The 18394-nt window shown below is 40.8% G+C and overlaps 2 protein-coding genes across 2 annotated transcripts; one reads left to right on the top strand and one right to left on the bottom strand.

The window, feature by feature from the left end:
* Nucleotides 1-5631: 5631 nt before the first annotated feature.
* hcar2 (hydroxycarboxylic acid receptor 2) lies at nt 5632-6510 on the top strand (the record flags this gene model as incomplete). Its single annotated transcript, XM_080743428.1, has 1 exon — nt 5632-6510. The coding sequence occupies one exon, from the start codon at nt 5632-5634 to the stop codon at nt 6508-6510; it is 879 nt and encodes a 292-aa protein (XP_080599554.1).
* A 1519-nt stretch (nt 6511-8029) lies between these two features.
* Nucleotides 8030-12835, bottom strand: LOC308299330 (uncharacterized protein). The gene is made up of 3 exons (XM_080743090.1): nt 12583-12835; nt 9632-10874; nt 8030-8753 (listed from the first exon to the last, which is right to left on the bottom strand). Exons 1-3 carry the CDS (start codon nt 12782-12784, stop codon nt 8300-8302), a joined length of 1899 nt encoding a protein of 632 aa, XP_080599216.1. The 5' UTR covers nt 12785-12835; the 3' UTR covers nt 8030-8299.
* Nucleotides 12836-18394: the final 5559 nt, after the last annotated feature.

Here is an 18394-nt window from a genome sequence, read left to right as displayed (position 1 = left end):
TGACACAATGGCATCACCAATAGAATGGGATTGTATTTAGGTTTACTTTTTACAACCATGACAGATGAAGAACTGAGATAAAACCGCGACAAACAGACAATGGTCCAATTGTAAAATCTCTTTTGTCAGGACGAATGTTTTGAAAACTGAAGTGTTTCTCTCTGGTCAGCTTAGTGGGACAGGACTCATGTTTACCCAACTGCCCAATTGTGTCAGTGATGCACCTTTAACTACAGTACTACAACACAAGACCCCTGACTATATTAAGTCATCACTCCACATGCTTTCCACACTCCTTAAAGGTACTCCTTATAAAATGCCAGTTGGACAGTGGAGTCCAATTATCTAGGGAATGGATCCTAGATCCTATTATTTGTTGCCTTTCCCCTGACCTTTCCCAACCACGACACCACCCCCACCAATCAGAAAATCTGATACACTATCGGGGTGGAACTTGCTGAGATCTGACTCGATGACTCCCTGGACACAACGGCACCTACGAGATCCCGTGGATTGCCCTGATGTTGAGCACTCCCGCCATATGGATTGCCCTGATGTTGAGCACTCCCAGAAGACTTCTTACACATGCTGCTCTGCGGTACAAGCAATAGAACATGAATATCCAAACATATTATCAAAAGCTGTTACACAAAGACATTGGCTGAAATGATTTTGCAGTTTTATGTGTACCACATTCATATTGCTGAATAAGGAAAAACACTTATTTTGCTTGCTGTGACGTATCAATCTTGTTTTGATATTAAGGAAATAATAATAATCCAGGTACTTGGACCCTAATCACACCCAATGACTTATATTACATTTTGTTGGATATTTACTTCATTTTCTATTTTTTAGAATGAATCCAAATGGTTCATTGCATTTTTGGAGGACTGACGAAAAGGATACAGATGGAATTTCACTTGTATAAATGGTGTGAAGCACTGTTAGCGGTTGTGTAATTAATATAGCAGTTTGTGATAACTTTGTATGAATTCAGAGACATTGTCTCAACAGTGGAAAAAGACGAGAGCACAACCAAGGAGAGAGAGTTGAGAAGATGAGATGTTTGCACGTAGAATAGAATTGAAGAGGAGAGGCATGGTGTTCACTGAATGTGTTGGAGAGCCCTTACTTGCCTGTGGCCTTAAAGAGCACTTTTCCAATTGTTTTAGCTTGTAATAAATCGTACTATTCTATTGTGAGGAAGAGATGAAAATCTGACATAATGCATACTCGTATGTAATGTGTCTTAAGAAGTCGCTCTCAAAGGCACTGGAAAACACTGCCAGCCTACTTAAAAACAACGCATCCATGTGTCACATCAGTTTTTCACGTCATCAACAATAGAATTCAAGCTAAAACCATGCTCTGTAACTAATGGCCTAGTCACCAAAGGACTGGTTTGGGAGGGCTCAGAGTAGAATGTGGTCAGGTGGGCTAGCGGTACTAAATGACTCCTTGGTTATTAGATTTCTTTCAATGTGGTGTCATAACCATTTTAATGAGATTGGCTATCTAGTGCCAAATCCCCAGTGGAGTTTTTATTCTTTCTTAAAGTCATGGTAAAATACATTTTAGAATTACTCATGTTTTTCAGTTTGAATATTTGATACACAGGAAGAGATTTCTGTTTGTGTAACTTGGGGATTAAGTGTTTGCACAGATGGTGCTACACTCAGAAAGGTCCCCTTTAAACCAGCAGCAGTTTCTACGAGATGGTGCTACACTCAGAAAGGTCCCCTTTAAACCAGCAGCAGTTTCTACGATCACACAGTAAAAACATTTTAGATATTTCTCCCTGTGTTTAAGAGGAGAGTTCAGTTTAGAGGGTGGCATTAGAAAATGTGTAACTGTACTTTTAGGAGGTCCTCACATAAATAGCTATATCCTGTTGTTTATGTATTGTTTACTACTTATGTTATGTAATTCTCTTGCTGCTCATAATACATTATTGGTGAATGCAACCATTTCCTTTCTAGTGTCTGTCCCTAATATGAGTCGGCTTCGAATGACTTGTAAAATAATAAACATTATCAAATGGTGCTAAATTTGTTGTTGTATCAAACCCATGTTGTAACGCACTTATTATTTTTTGTGTTGTGATGGTGCTGTAAGTGATATTTTTGGTAAAAAAGAAAAAAAACAAGCAAAAATTAAATACAAAATAAAATGTTAAAATAAAAATTCTGATAGTATTTATGCGTTTCTTCAGTAACAGGGGTCTCCCCTTTTCTCCTGCTCTAGTAAACAGAAAATGTTTTCCAGTGAGCCACCAATTCCATCCAGTCAAGAGATAGAGAACCCCACCACAAATTTCATTTATCAGCTTCAATTCCATAGTGTTCCAGTTCCAATTTTGTCTGCTAATTTGTTTTGTTTCGTCACTTCAAATTATGTGTCAGTTCTCTTGCACAATTGGATGAAATAAATAACCCGACCAGAAAATGTATTTTCTGTTTACTAGAGCTGAAGAGACGGGAAGACCCCTGTTATTGAACAAACACTCTAGACAACAATGATTGCTAGGATATAGATTTAATACTTAATAAATAAATAAAAAAGACAGTTTCTAAAAATGTTTTGCACACAATGTTCCCAATCATTCAAAGTGGTACAGATAGCATAATCAATAATTACAGCTAATATGTACTGCTAATCTGCTACAGTATGTCATTGTTAAACTACGTTTTACGATTTTCTGTGGAATAGATTGTAGAAAGAGAGCGTATAAATGCCTCACACATCTAGTTTGTATCGGCAATTACTGCTTGAACAACTCCAATTAACCACTTTATCAATTTACACAAAATGTGAAAATCTGTCTGACATTTCACATATAATTACATGCCCAAAATAGGAACGCCAAAGTTAATGTGGTCAAATGTCTTACAGTGAGCATGGAAACGGCACAAACCAAGTTTACTGGTTGTCTGGAAATGGTTCAGCGGGCTGTGTTAATATAAATTGACAGTGAAAGAACGAATCACAACAGATAACTGAATTTCCATAACAGTTCTTCATGCCTGATTCAACTATGATGTTATAGCCAGTGGAGACCAGATATGAAATACCCCTTGATAGGCTAGGATAGTATGATGTAATTTATCTAGCAGATTTACTGTACACCCTCAGAAGGGATTACATCAGGAATATTCTAACAAGAAATGCAATCGTGCTAGGCATGCAGTGCTCATAGAAACCCCACCCACCCAATTAGTGCAATGAAATGGCCCGGTCTAGAGACGCCTCTTGGCAATTACGGACTTAAAAATGTCTTATTACAGAATACCAATATTCTTTAAAAGAAAACCCCAACATTTAAATATATCTTTGTTCAGTGTATTCTTTTCTAATTCTTTCTGCAAGAGGAGTTTTCATGATTTTAATCATATTAACATAAATTGAATAGGTACTTAAATTCAGCTTGAGTCTTCACTTTACAGCCAGCTCAATTCCCCCAGATTAGCAATGTATATTATCTTTAACTTAAATGTAATTGGAATCTATTTGGTATGTACAGTAAGTACTTCAAAATGTATAACACGGTATGACCTATGATCTTTGAGTGCCATAATTACCAAATGACATCAATTTGTTCACTTTCTATACTAAAATTTGAATTGTCGGTCATTAAAGAAAAATTTATACATTTATAATGGACAGCAGTGTTGACAGAATGTTATGAGTGTGCGGAACAATGAAAGATACTGTCCTGGAACCTGTGTAGAGAAGCAAAGGACATGTTATAGTTTGTAAGTATAGTACAATCTAGCAATCAAATGGTCTGAACAGACAAACAACTACAACATAATTAGCATTTTCTCTTCCCTTTGACCTAATTTTATAATGAACAGGACACACACCTTATTTGTTTACACAAATGTAAACAAACATGGGTTGAGTTTCATAAGACGGCTTGCCAGGTACATACTGTAGTTTCAAATACACTGAACAACCTACTATAAAGCCATAAATCCAAATACAAATATTGTTTGTTTAAATAGGGGCTAATAAAGTACTGGACAGCAATATATTGTGTTTGGAAAGATCTTTCTTTTCATAGTGTTGCTGGATATAGAGACAAAAGTCACCACAGCCCGTCTGTATCAACCGACAGGCATCACAACTCAAACTCATGTCAGAGTCATGTAACAGATTACACATTATTACAATGAATTTCAAAAGTGGTTCTTCTGGACTGTTGCATCAGTTGTTTACCACCAAATTTCCGCCAGGCACCGATGGCCTGTTGCATCATTGTCAATCGGTGTGAACAGACAATGGCTAATGCTACTGTACATGTTCTTTAAACAAACTAATCAAACTCCTCGTGCCAAATTTGTTTTCAGATTTCAGTGTACGTTCATAAACCTCATGAATGGCCTCATTGTACACTGCAGCACTTTTACAATTAATACAAGCTATTATATCGTTTAGACAATCTATTAAAGCTATGGAAAATGACTGTATTACTATTAACCTACAGGTGGGGGCCAGACAAGACATCATGACATCCAGAGGGAGAACTTCCAGGTTCCACTGCCTTCTCTCAACAACACTGATTGGACGTAGGAGGATCTCTTATGGCTTTGGTCACGAGTGAAGGGGTGTTTTCCACATCTCATTTTGAGTTGAGGGCTCAGTTTTTGCTTATACAGAGACATACTGTATGTAGCCAAACAAGGATGAAGTAGGGAGTGGGGACACAACCACTGGATTAATTGTGCTGCATTATTCTCCTTGAACAGGTACGTGTCACTTTATTTGCATAGTCGAATGCCACCTGGCATTTCTATTTAAACAGGCCTACTGTACATATATATCAATATAGACCTTATATCATCTGCTTTTTGGATTTTTCCACTTATAACAGCCATGTACAGTGCATGAATGATTGTTATTGCTATGTGCTAAACAGACTGGTAATGTTTTACCACCAGTTAAGTCAATGAAATACTTTAAACGGAAGCCAGCTGTGGATCTCTAGCTAGGCTGATACGGAGATACGGAGATAGTGTGTGCTTGTATGAGAAATATATATTTAAAACATACCTGCACCATTTGAATGTTTTCAGAGATATTGCACCTGTGCACTTGTGCAGTTCAGTCAGCTGTAGCTCCCAGGACTAGAAAGGTAACACCAGTTTACAATATCAGCCTTAGAATGATTATGGAATTAAAAACAGATTTTTACATACTATTTTACATCCATTTTAGCTGTAAATCATAGGTTGTGAGATTTACTTGAAAGCGTACTTACATACAGTACTTAACAAGAGAAGAAGCATTGTTATTGCTATTGGTTGTCTTCTATTTACTGAATTACCTATGCGACAACACAAATTATTTTCATTCAGAAAATAGTCAAATGAAGAGAGCAGATTCAGACATTTATGCTCCATTAGGATATAGACAAATAATAGACAGCTTTACGGGAAGTACACATGGGTGTGTATGATAGGAAAACAGTCTTGATAAGAAAGGTAAACAGTCCTTCAGACTCCAATTATCTCTCTCATGCTGAATGTACTGTAAATACTGATCGTACTATTTTATTCTTTGCCCAGGTGGATCACTATTGGCTATCCATCTGTTGTCCTCCTGCGAGACCACACCAGTCCAGCCATCATGGAGGTATTTTACATCAACTCCTCTCTGCTGTTCATCTCCCGAAGACCCATCAACTACAGTGAGGGAGAGAAGACAGTGTACGAGGGTTGCGTACACATGCCAGCCGTCTTGATCTGGTACCTGAGCTTGCAGCTCATTAACATGATGCTAGGTATTCCAGCAAACATAATGGTGCTATGGCTCATTCACAAGAACAAGGGGGAGTCGTCCACCTCGGACATATACATACTCAACCTGGCGGTGCTGGACATCTTCTTCTGCCTCACCATTCCTCTGGAGATCAGCCAACTTGTCTACCTGACGAGTAGCAGCACCTGGTACGTGCTGCGCTTCATCTACGGCGTCAAAGACTCCTCGCCGTTCTTCCTGTCCTGCATCTGCCTGGACCGCTACATGGCCGTGCTCCACCCCATCACCTTCACTGAACTCAAGGACCACCACAGAGCTGCCCTGGTCACGGCAGTATGGCTCGTCACGCTGGCCTACGCCGTCTGCAAGTGCGTGGGCACTATCGTCAAGTTTGACATGGCCTTCACTGTCCTGATCCTTGCGGCGTTTGCCTTCATGGTGTTCTGCAACAGCGCAATCCTCTGGGCACTCAGGCAGTCGGTGCCCGGGCGGGATGAGATGCACCCTGTCAAAAAGAGAGCCTTCAAGATGGTCCTAATCATTTTGGCCATCATTGTCTTTAACTACTTTCCACCTGTGGCACTATTCCCATTCAAGCAATATTTTTCTCCTGATGTGTTCCGCTGCTATATTCACTATATTGCATTTGGCTTGATGGACTTCAGCAGTAGCATCCAGCCTGTGCTCTATCTGTCCAGAGAGAAGACATGGTGCTCTGGTCTGTGTTGCCAGAGTAACACAGGTTAACCTAACTGAATTGGCATTGAGGTAAATCTTGATTTGCTACTGTACGAACAATATGTATGTACACAGTATGTATGTTGTTTTCACAATGTTTGTTAAAAGGACAGATGTTGTTATTCTGAATATAACTAATGTACAGTGTGGCATTAGCTCTTATGCACAAAATATGTTGACTGCAAAATACTGTAATTGTGGACTTTTATGTGTTGTAATGTTGTTTTCTAATCTAAAACCATTGCCTCATTTTATTAGATGATATGGTAAATATAAGCAGCAAATAAAACTACTGGGACATTTGAATGATCTTTTTTTTTAATTTAGACATGAAGCACACAAAAGAAAAACTCCACATTGAATTCCCATGAACAAATAGCCATTTCAAAATAACTTGTTATGTAGGCATATTAATCAGCTGCAACAACACTTACAGTAGCCCTATCATCATACAGAAACATATTTTACGTCTTACTTGCAACCCGACTTGTACATACTTAGTGGTAATAGACATGATTTCTGGTGGTACACCTTTCAACCTATAACAAATGTTCTTCTAAGATCACAACATCTTTAAAATCAGTATGGCTTGTAAAAACAGTTATTGAGAAGGAATATCGTTGAACGCAGTTCTATTTGTATTAAAAGATCTCTGGGTCTCATAGTCTAACATTAGGCCTATATAAATACATTCTTGTCAGTATGAGCAGAATACTGACCATATACTTAAAGCTATATACAGCACAATATTAATGATTTGCTTGTAGACTCAATGTGATGTTGCACAATGTTCTACCTGTTGAAACCTAGTAGTGTTAACGAGAATATAAAAGCACCTTCATTTAATTAAAAAACCCATTCAAGCATTTTCTTTTCCCATATAATTTCCAAAATATTTTATGTTAGAGACTTTGGTAACATATGCAACTCTGGCATCGTTCATAATTTCGTTAACAATTATGTTGAGAATAAACAACAATCAAGTTAAGGGAATGGGGCTTGTATGCAGACTACAAGGAGAATAACAATTTTTTTTATCATCAGAGATAATTAATTTAATCATTAATAATACCATATTGCTAAATATTGTAGGCCTACTAAATTACAGCAAAGATTAGACAACAGTGTATTGCACTGTAACACAAATCATATACAGCACGATCTGTTCCAAGTCTTTAGCTTATTAATCACCTTCAAGGATTTGGCTCACACATTTCATTAACCACATGAACCCTAGTGTCCTTATTCTGGGCACGTCATCATAACAGGTGAACATTCAGCGAAAAGAACAGAGCTACAGCTTGTAGACCAGCCATTTTCACTATTTGTCATACAACGAAGTAGGGGTGGTCGATATGGTGATAAATATCGTTGAGACGATACAATGTCTCCACGATATGCCTTTTCAGAGGTATCGTATATATCGTGATACAATTGAAGAAAAAAATCCTGTTTAATCGTTAATACAGATATTCATTGCAGAATTCAATTTAAACCTGCACTTTGGTCTAGATCAGTAGTTCTCAAACTTTAAAATGTCAAGGTTTCCAATTAACTCTGACAGTATACATTGGTTTCATTTATACTGTCAGAGTTACATACTTGTAAATTGTTCAATTTAGACCTCCCAAAAAGGAACCTAGAGTCAAGTTTTAGTAACTTGAAAAATAACATAAAAACCAACGTGAAAAAGAATCGTGATAAAATCGTGTATCGTGATACAGCTTGGGAAAATATCGTGATATTGTATTTTTCCATATCGCCCACGCCTACAACGAAGTATAAAGGTCTTAGGTGGTTAAACAGCTGAAGACGGGTCAGCAGGATCAGTCAACTGGGCAGCGTCAGAGTTTACCTCGGCCGTGCTGGTGTTTCCCTCCATTTGGGCCTCCTTCATCTCCCTGGCCGCGTGCATCTTTAGGTGCTTTTTGAGGGAGGACTGGTCGGTGTAGGTTTTGCCACACTGGCTGCAGAGGAAGACCTTTTCTTTGGTGTGGACCAGTTCGTGTCGTTTCAGGTGACCAGACCTGCTGAAGCTCTTGCTGCAGTATGAGCAGATGTACTCCTTTTCCCCCGTGTGAGTTCTCAGGTGAAGTTTGAGGCTGCTGGCGACCGTGAACTTCTTCCCGCATTCGGTGCAACTGTAGGGCCGTTCTCCCGTGTGCATGCGCATGTGTATGGTGAGGTGGCCGGCCTGGCTGAAGGTCTTCTTACACAGCTCACAGCTATAGGGCCGTTCCCCCGTGTGAATCCTGCAATCAATCAGGGATGTCACGATTATGACATTTACATTTTACATGACGATTAATTGAGTACCTGAGACGACTAACAGTAAGTCCATATTAGATTTTTTTTGAATATATATATTTTTGGATTTACCAGACTGTAAACCACAAATTGTTAATGCAATCCCCCCCTCATTTTGTTTAATTGTCGGTTTTAATGTTATCTGCTCCCTTTGTCTGCTGAATATTGCTTCTGACTTAGACTGTTGTTCCACAAACTGCTGGAGATATACTGTTTTTCCACTTTCCATAAGTATTATGTCTTATAATTCCTAATATATATGATTTAAGTAAAAAAATCTAATTCAACAAAATGAGAGGGGAGTACATTAAGACTTTAAGAGATTAAAAACTTCTAGCTTGTGGTTTACAGTCTGGTAAATCAAAAAAATATCTTTATCCAAAATTTTTAAATACGGACTTAGACTGTTATTCGTCTCAGGTACTTTATTATCACTCAAATAATTGAGATTAACGATTTAATTGTGTATCTGTCGTTGACAATTACCATTTCTGTTTGGCTTTTTAGGCTTTGAAGTTGCACATGGCAATCATGACACACAACTTAAATATACAAAGAAATTACTGACATAATTTGACAAATTTATTCTTAAAAAAGAACATTGATAGTGGAAATAGCCGATCCACAAGCTCACAACGCGTCGCATCGCGGCGCGTTGTGAGCTTGTAGATCTGCCATTTCCACTACTTTTTTAAAGTGTTTGTAACTATATTAACATTTCTCAACATGGAAACTATTATGACGATTATGCAAAATAATCGCGATTACCTCAAATAATTGCGATTAGGCGATTATTATTATGTAATGATTGTGACAGCCCTACCTGTAGTGTGTTTTCAGATCACCCAGACCGTTGAATCTTTTCCCGCACTGAGCACAGCAGTAAGGCTTCTCCCCGGTGTGAATGCGTTCGTGAATGCGCAGGTTGCCTGCGTTACTGAACGTCTTGCCACACTGGTTGCAACTGTAAGGCCTCTCTCCTGTGTGCGTTCGTAGATGGACTTTGAGCTGGTTGTGCTCGTTGAAGCGCTTCCCGCAGTAAGGACACGAGTACGGCCGTTCTCCGGTGTGAACACGCTTGTGTATCCTGAGCTGACTGGGGTGTGCATAGTTCTTGCTGCAGATGTTGCAGCAGTAGGGCCGCTCGCCGGTATGCGTGCGTTTGTGTGACTTCAGGAGGTCGGCCCGACCGAAACGCTTGCCACAATAGCCACAGCTGTGCGCCTTCTCCCCACTGTGGGTCTTAATGTGGATGTTGAGGGAGGTCGCTCGACTAAAGGTTTTGGGACACGCGGGGCAGCGCAAAAAGTTGTCGCGGTTCTCTAAGAAATCTGTTGTTGTTTCGGGGACGCGGTCCTTTTCCGCACGCTTTATCACGTCTGGTGTGAATCCCTTTCCACTAATATCAGCAGCATCCACTTCTGGCTCAGGGTAATAGCTCAGTAAATGCTCAGTAGGGGGTAAGCCTGCCTTAGAGAACCCCTCTCCATCATGACTATATTGTAGATTCTCTTCAGGTTCGTCCTCCTCGGACTTCACAAAGGGTGCATCCTCATCCTCACACACCTCCAAGAATCTGTCAGAAACAATGGTGACTTTGACCTCGCTGTCACCGCCTGTCGAGTCTTGATCGGGACCTAGAGATAGCTCCAGAGGCCCATACACATCCTGACTCTCATAGCTGACGGTAGGGGGGCTCTCTGACTTAATTGGCCTAGGAACTGGAACGAGAAGGGGCGAAGGCTTGGAGAGATCGATAGCACAGCCGCCGTCACCTAGGGCACCAGGTTCAGTTTTTATCGATATTAAAGGCGGGTCGGGCACGCCGGCATCTGACGTAGTCACGCAGCAGGGTTCTTCAACCATTTGGGTGGCTGCTGGTAGAGAAAAGGCTGCAGATGGCGTTCTATTCTCCCTCTGCCTGTCTTTGTTCTTCCTCCTAGAGCTCTTCTTGTCACTGCTGCATATGGACATTTTGAACATGGACGCACCCTGAGCAGACATGAAGGCAGAAGCATCCCATTCCAGAGGTCCGTACTGTAGTGCAGTGTCCTGGTCACTCATGTCTGTGAAAAAAAAAAAAAAAAAAACAAGGTTCCAAAAATTAGAAACAAAATAGTATAGTTGACAGTGACAAATACATATCAGTTTGGGGGTCCTTCACATGAAAAGGTTTGAGAACCACTGACATAGTCTCTCAAGAACAGACTAACTGAGTGAAAAGGACCTTTTCTTTGACGATGGTTGGCCAGATTGCTGACATAGAAACATCGTTTTTTCAAAAAACCTTAAGAAGGATTCAAAAAATTTCAAAAATAGCAGATCTACAAGCTCGCATGTGAGCTTGTATATCTGTTATTTTTTAATAGTTAAAGCATAAAATAATGATACACAATAATGTGTACCCGTTCTAAATGGGTTAAGAAGCCAACTGACTGAACAGTTTTCTCATAGAAAGAATGTATATACATATACATATATAATTATTATGCACATACTTCACAGTGCACACCGTGCACATACACATGGGTAACATTTAGAAGTAGGAACCGTGCACACAGCACCTTCAAGAATCAATGACCAATGTACAGTCGGTGTTACCCTTTCTTACTATTGCTGCTATTCTTTATTTCTTTGATGTCGTTATAGTTCTGCTTTTAATTTATTATATCTATAGTTACATTTGCTCATTGGTCCTAGCACTTAAGACATTCGTTCTCAAACATTTTCAGGTCAAGGACCCCCATGTGAAAATATGTTGTGCCATGGACCCCCATACAAGATTTGTGTTCAAAATGAATGATGGAAATAGCAGATCTACAAGCTCCCAGTGAGCTTTTAATTATTAGGCTATTTTCAAATAGCTGCTGTATATAGGGTGTATATGTTTGTAAACTATATGTAATATTATTAACTTGTTTAGCTGGGGACCCCCTGGAACTCCCTCAAGGACACCCTGGAACCCACTTTGAGAACCACTGGCTTAAGGTGCTTGAAGGTTGCTGGGTTGCGGTTTCTTGAGTGGGTTATAAATATCTATCTACTGTGTATGTGTGAATAAAGCGGTAAGTGTGCCAAGTGCAACCACTGCAGATGTGATGTGTTAGTAATACTGTAATAACATACTATACCATATTATAGGTTACTTAAAATACGTTTTTATTCATTAAAATAAGTTCCGTATTGCAGCTTCTTCATCAACATTATACTGATTTCAATTGTCACATCAAATAGCCACTACTAGCTACTTTAACTACTTTCAACCAGTGGTCCTTGAGGGGGTTTCAGGTGGTCCCCAGGAAATGATGGAGAGTTGGTAACCAAATTGGACCCTTATAGATCTTTAACTCTTGAGAATGTAAAATGAAACCAAATGGTCTCTTACACAATTAGAGAATGTAGAAGAAGAGTTATTTTGATCAAAGTTTGCCCGTCATCTCTCCTATGGTACCAACAACATCAACACAGCATGCATGGAATTTTGGACATAATAATCGAATCCAGCGATAACCAAATATTCTAAGTCTTGGGTCTGAGGGGCTAGATCTCATCACATGGTGGTCCGTGGCTCAAATGCCCAAAAGAATAATGGACATTGATGTGAAAAGGGTTGACAACCACTTGCACTAGCTGACTCTGAACAAAAGGTCAGTGCAGCTGACGCTCTTGACCAGAGCTACAGGCCAGCCTGCTAGCGCTGCACACAACTAAACAGGGCATTTATGTATACAAAATAAACACTATTTCCATTTCATTCTCCCTGGACCACCGTACCTCTGGCTGAAGAAGACTCCGTGCTGCTCTGTGCATAGATCATCCGTCTGAGGTCCTCGTTTTCGCTCTCCATTCGGTGCAGCTTCCCCTGGTACTCACACAGGGTCCTGTCCACCGAGTCCAGTATGTCACTGACAGTGGCTTTGAAGATCTCATTTAGCGACGACTCCAGGAACACTCTCAGATCGTTGGAGACGGCCATGATGATGCTTGACCAACCAGCCGCCAGCCGGGCACGCTTAAAACGTCAATCCAAACAAGGCGATGAATTTAGCAGTGATCAAAATACAAAAACATAAAGAAAAGACACCATGTATCTTCTTCTAGGAGTGGGTGTGTGCGTCGCTGCTGCCGTGTGCGGAACAAACAAAAGCACACAGCAGACGGGTCGCACGAAAGTGACGACAGGACAGACGGCCCTGACGGGACTCCCTCTTTCCCGGGTGTTTCGTCAAGGTGGGTGTGGTTTTGAGGTTACAGCCAGGGTTAAGGAGTGGGGTCCCTATGTTCCCCAGGTTCTGTGTTCCCCACTTCAACCACAAAAAGGTTCTATGTTACCCAGGTTCTGTGTTACCCACCCACCCTCCCCACAAAAAGGTTCTATGTTCCCCTGCCCCCCAAAAAAGTAGGCTATATGTTCCCAACTCAAAATGCCTAGCTCAAATGCAGGAAATGGTGGGACATCTGGGCAGTAAGAACATGTGGGCAATCCTAATTTAGGTGCCCAGTTGCCCAGATGTCTCCACCCTTAAGATGTGCCCACTCGTCCAAATGCCCAGTCATACAAGTATGGTGTCCAGATATCCCTAGTGCCCCCTATCCCACTAGTATTCATAATTATAATTACTTTAATTATGAATACTATGAATACATTACTGTGTTTTGAGTTGTTATTAATAATTATAAATCAATGTTTTCTACATTGTTGGATGAGTGGGGAACATAGAACCTTTTTTTAAGTTGAGCGGGGAACATAGAACCCTTTTTTGTGGGGGTAAGTGGGGAACATAGAACCTCGGGAACATAGGACCTTTTTTGGGTAAGTGGGGAACATAGAACCTTTTTTGTGGGGGTAAATGGGGAACATAGAACCTGGGGAACATAGGTACGGTCCCCTAACGCGCCTCGCCCTCAGGGGAACCTGAGGAAGTAGAAGTCCGGAATTCATAAATTGAGTAAAAGTACAAAAGTAAGTATTGTTATCAAAATGTACTTAAAGTACCAAAAGTAGAAAGTACTCATTATGCAGAATGACCAATTTCACAAGTTTTCAAATGTATAAAAACTAGAGGTTCGCGGCCCTTCGGGCCACTCACATCTAGAGTCCACGCCCGCTTTTTTTTTTTTTTTTAATTAAAAAAAAAAGTTAAAAAATCGAACCTCGGTTCGAAGTGAAGCGGTGAATTTGAGCAGTTCCAGATCTGTTTTTTATTCTGTGTTCTAGATCTATGAATTTAGTGTTCTAGATCTATAAATTCTATGTGTTCTAGATCTATAATTTCTGTGTTGTGATAGGCTGTTGTGATCACACAACAGCCTAAAGCAGTGCACAAACACAGTGCATGCGTGGACTCTCTCTCTCTCTCTCTCTCTCTCTCTCTCTCTCTCTCTCTCTCTCTCTCTCTCTCTCTCTCTCTCTCTCTCTCTCCGTGCGGTTTGTAAAGTTTCACTTTCGGTTTAGAAATCAGCATCGCTCTCTCGCTCTCTCTCTCTCTCTCTCTCTCTCTCTCTCTCTCTCTCTCTCTCTCTCTCTCTCTCTCTCGCGCGCACATGCACAGATCCTGTTCGCACTGGTGAGACGACGGCAACAGACAATGCTGTATATTGGAAGCGTCACCGCTTCAAAAAAAAATTTTTTTTTTTAATTTTTTGAATTTTTTGAATTTTTTTTTTTGAAAAAAAAAAAGTTTTTTGAATAAAAAAAGTTTTGGCCTAATTGTGTTATTATTGTTACTATAATAGGCCTGCCAATGTTTTATTTTCATTATTTCAATGTTTTCATTTTAGCAACACACACACACACACACACACACACACACACACACACACAACACACACACACACACACACACACACACACACACACACAGACAGACAGACAGACAGACAGACAGTATCTTGCTGTGAACTCTAGAGGTGAGTGGCCCGAAGGGCCGCGAACTTCTTGTAAGATACAGGCTCTCGGCTAGCTAGCTACAGGCTCTCGGCTAGCTAGCCCAGTAACAGTGGATTCTAGTTTGTTAATTCCAGAAGAAAAGCTTGGTTGCTGGTTGGCTATTTCTTCCCTATTCCTACTTGTCTTGAGAGCAGAGGGACAGAGGAGGGGAGGTAGCAGAATGCAGGCTGTCGCTGCTGCGCGCCCGTTGTTGTATGGGCTGGTGTAGGGTTACAGATCCATGGGCTTTATAGCCAATTGGAGTGCTGGATTTGGTCGTGTCTAGTGTCTACCAAACAAAAACCGCTGGCTGCAGTTTACAAATGTAATATAAGATGTGAAAAATCAGAAAATAGCAGATCTACAAGTTCACAATGCGTCGCATAATTGTGAGCTTGTAGATCTTCTATTTTCAAATGGCTGAAATGTATATTTGAGGCTGAAGTTGGGCTGAAGTGGTTAATGTATGTTTTGTAAAAATCTGCAAAGTAACTAGTAACTACATTTACTTTACACTGGTTAGGTTAGGTTAGGTTAGGTTCATTGACTGGTTAGGTTCAGGCATATAACCACGCCCACCTGGACGAAACACCTGGGGGAAAAGGGAGTCCCTGTTTGTTTTATTGTTGCTTCTATGAGCTGCAGCAGACCACACATCTTTACTGCCCTCTGCCGTTCGGAAGCAGTTACTGATACATACCAAAAATAAGTAAACGTCAAAACCCCAAAACCGAAGTGCTTGTTGGGAAAGCTAAACAAAGTGACTATACACTGCAGCTGCTCACGGAAATCTGAGGTAAATCATTGTTTACACTCTTCTTAACCATATACTGTACATGGCTATTGATTTATTTAAACTAAGCTTTCAGACTCTCAGGGTAGGCTTATGGCAGTTTGAATGTGAGTGGCAGTTTTATACTTATAGACCTACTAGCACACACTAGGACATTGTACTATTTAGGCATTTAGCAGACACTCTTAATCCAGAGTGAGTGATGTACAGGTAAGCGCAGGTGACATTAGTGACGCCAGCTGGTGATGTCACTGTCCTGTCATCTCTGTCAGACTTGGTCCTATAATGCTTTGTTGGCTTATATAACTTGCATAGCATGTCTTTCATCTACCACAGCACTCTGCTGCACAGGAATGAAGAAAGGCCACTCCCCTGTGTGTGTGTGTGTGTGTGTGTGTGTGTGTGTGTGTGTGTGTGTGTGTGTGTGTGTGTGTGTGTGTGCGCCTTCAAGGCGTGCGGCGCATGGGCGGAGGCCCCAGCCAGGCCTCTCAGGTGTCTCTGAGAGAGGCTGCTGACTGCCAATCACAATGTCCCGTGTCTTCCTTTTTTGTTTGCCTCCTCCAGCTCGCCTATCTGCCTCTACCCCTCCTCCTCCTCCTCCTCCTCCCTCCGTCTTCTCAGTCTTCCTCAAGCGTGTCCGTGTTGGAAGCCGGAGAGAGAGGAGGCGGAAGTATGATGATCCCGATCTATCCAGAGAGGAGAGGTAGGACAGTAGAGGAGGAGGAGGAGGAGGAGGGAGGGGGGGTTCACATCAGGTCCGTCCAGGGCTTATGACTTGCATCATGTGTTTAGTTGTGTGACACCTCAGGCAAATAAGAGACTCTAATGACAAAGAGAGGAGAAAATAGATCTATTTAGCAGCAACGAGACAAGCAGCTCTGAAGGATAACTCTCTCTCTCTCTCTCTCTCTGTGTGTGTGTGTGTGTGTGTGTGTGTGTGTGTGTGTGTGTGTGTGTGTGTGTGTGTGTGTGTGTGTGTGTGTGTGTGTGTGTGTGTGTGTGTGTGTGTGTGTGTGTGTGTGTGTGTGGATAGATACAGAAATGCAGTTGTCATAGCAGCACATCAGTAGGCATGAAACACAGGACGTAATGGTAAGAGTAGAGAGATACAGCTAAAAATAAAGTTGATTGTTCTGTGCGCATGTAAGTGCACGATGTCTTGTGTGTGTATGTGTGTGTGACGTGTTGTCTCTGAAGATCAGCTATTTGACAGAGCTACACCACTAGCCTAGTGCTGAGACTTTCCCTCCCACAAGACTTGACATACCTACAGTCTCACACACTGTATCATCATATGATCATCTTTCAGGAGCCTAGAGAGGGTAAGTCAGACTTCAGTCCTCAAAGCCTGACTCTTATACTGTACATTACTTCTAAGGCCATGTTGTTCTTTAAAGTTTGATCATGCTGATCTTTGTTTTCCTATTATGTTTATTGTTCACCAACTTAATCTTTTGTTTTGACATTGGGTATCTTTATTCGTTGTTCTGTTTGCTCATGCATGATACAGCCTGAGGCTGTGTTATATGGATCTCCTCTGGCCTGTGATGTGATGTGTGTAGAATGGAAACATAAGCTGCTAAACAGCCATAAAAGGCATGCACATCCTGAGCCATATAGGCTGGGTGCTGGACTAAAGTTAATCAACAATAAAAGAAAGAAAAAGTCCGCACACCGATTTTGCTGTTCCCAGTATATGGTTTTTACTTTGGTGACATTTCAAGCCTGATTGCTCTTCTTCAGAAGTGTAGAATGATGCATGATTCCGCCATGCAACCATATACCATACTTGTTCCATTCTCTTTTAAATTAAGTGTCAAATAATTTAGTTATTTATTCATTCATTCAAAAATATTTTCAAAAGATAGGGCCTATGTGGTTAAAATGACATAAGATCTAACTATAGAGCAATATCTGAAACCTTTTCTAAACTTTAAAAAAGGTTTGTTTTCCATCTGCAATGTTGCAGAAGATTTCATCAGGCACCACTGAAGATTATCTCTAAACTGCTGCTATATCAAACAAAATATTTGACAGATTTAAACACCAACTATTTTAAATAACGTATCTTCTCACAGTAGATACATCTTAGACATATGAATCCAGAGATAACGTGTACCGATTGTTGTGAGGCCCCAGCCTGGCAGAGGCAGGTTTGCCCTAGATCTGCGGTTTCCAAATGGTGTGCTGTGAGACCAGGTGTCTTGGGATTTTGTGTCAAGTCAACCACACATTATTATAGCAGTATATACAACTATACAAAAGGTTATGAATACTTTGAATTTATTTTATTTCAAGTACTTTGTGTGCACTCATTTCCCAATACAGAGGCAAATTCTATCTCACACTCACTCAGTCATCCCATGGCCTCTGCTGTGTATAGCAGGGTTTGGAAGCTACAGTACAGCTCGTCCATTCCTTGATGTTGTCATCCTGGACTTAGAGCCTTGAGATATTGACTTGTGACTTGTCCATTGGTGTGCCTTGGGCACACAAAGTTTGAAAAACACTGCCCTAGATTGAACTATCACTCTATTGGTGCGACATAGAGAGTTAGTTGCACCTTGACAGGAAGCAAGAAGCAAGCACCCACACAGGAAATGTGGTCAAAGATGTTCTCGGATGTTGGTTGTGTGACATCAACAGAATAATGAAGATAGACAAAGAGGCGGAGAGAGAGAGGGGAAAAACAACCCACATGGTTAAACATTATTTTTGGACCAAAAATGTTTTCATTCTGACTGATGGCTGTCCACGTCGCACTGGGGTTCTGTCCAGAAAAAGAAATCAAACATTGACTCCACAGCTGGCTGATGTCATGTTGTTGCCCCGTGTGTTTAGATGAGATCTGTGGATTGAGTTAA

Source organism: Nannobrachium achirus, assembly GCF_963921795.1.
Source record: "Nannobrachium achirus genome assembly, chromosome: 15".
NCBI classification, from domain to species: Eukaryota; Metazoa; Chordata; class Actinopteri; order Myctophiformes; family Myctophidae; genus Nannobrachium; species Nannobrachium achirus.
This window is presented reverse-complemented; position numbering and strand designations above follow the sequence as displayed.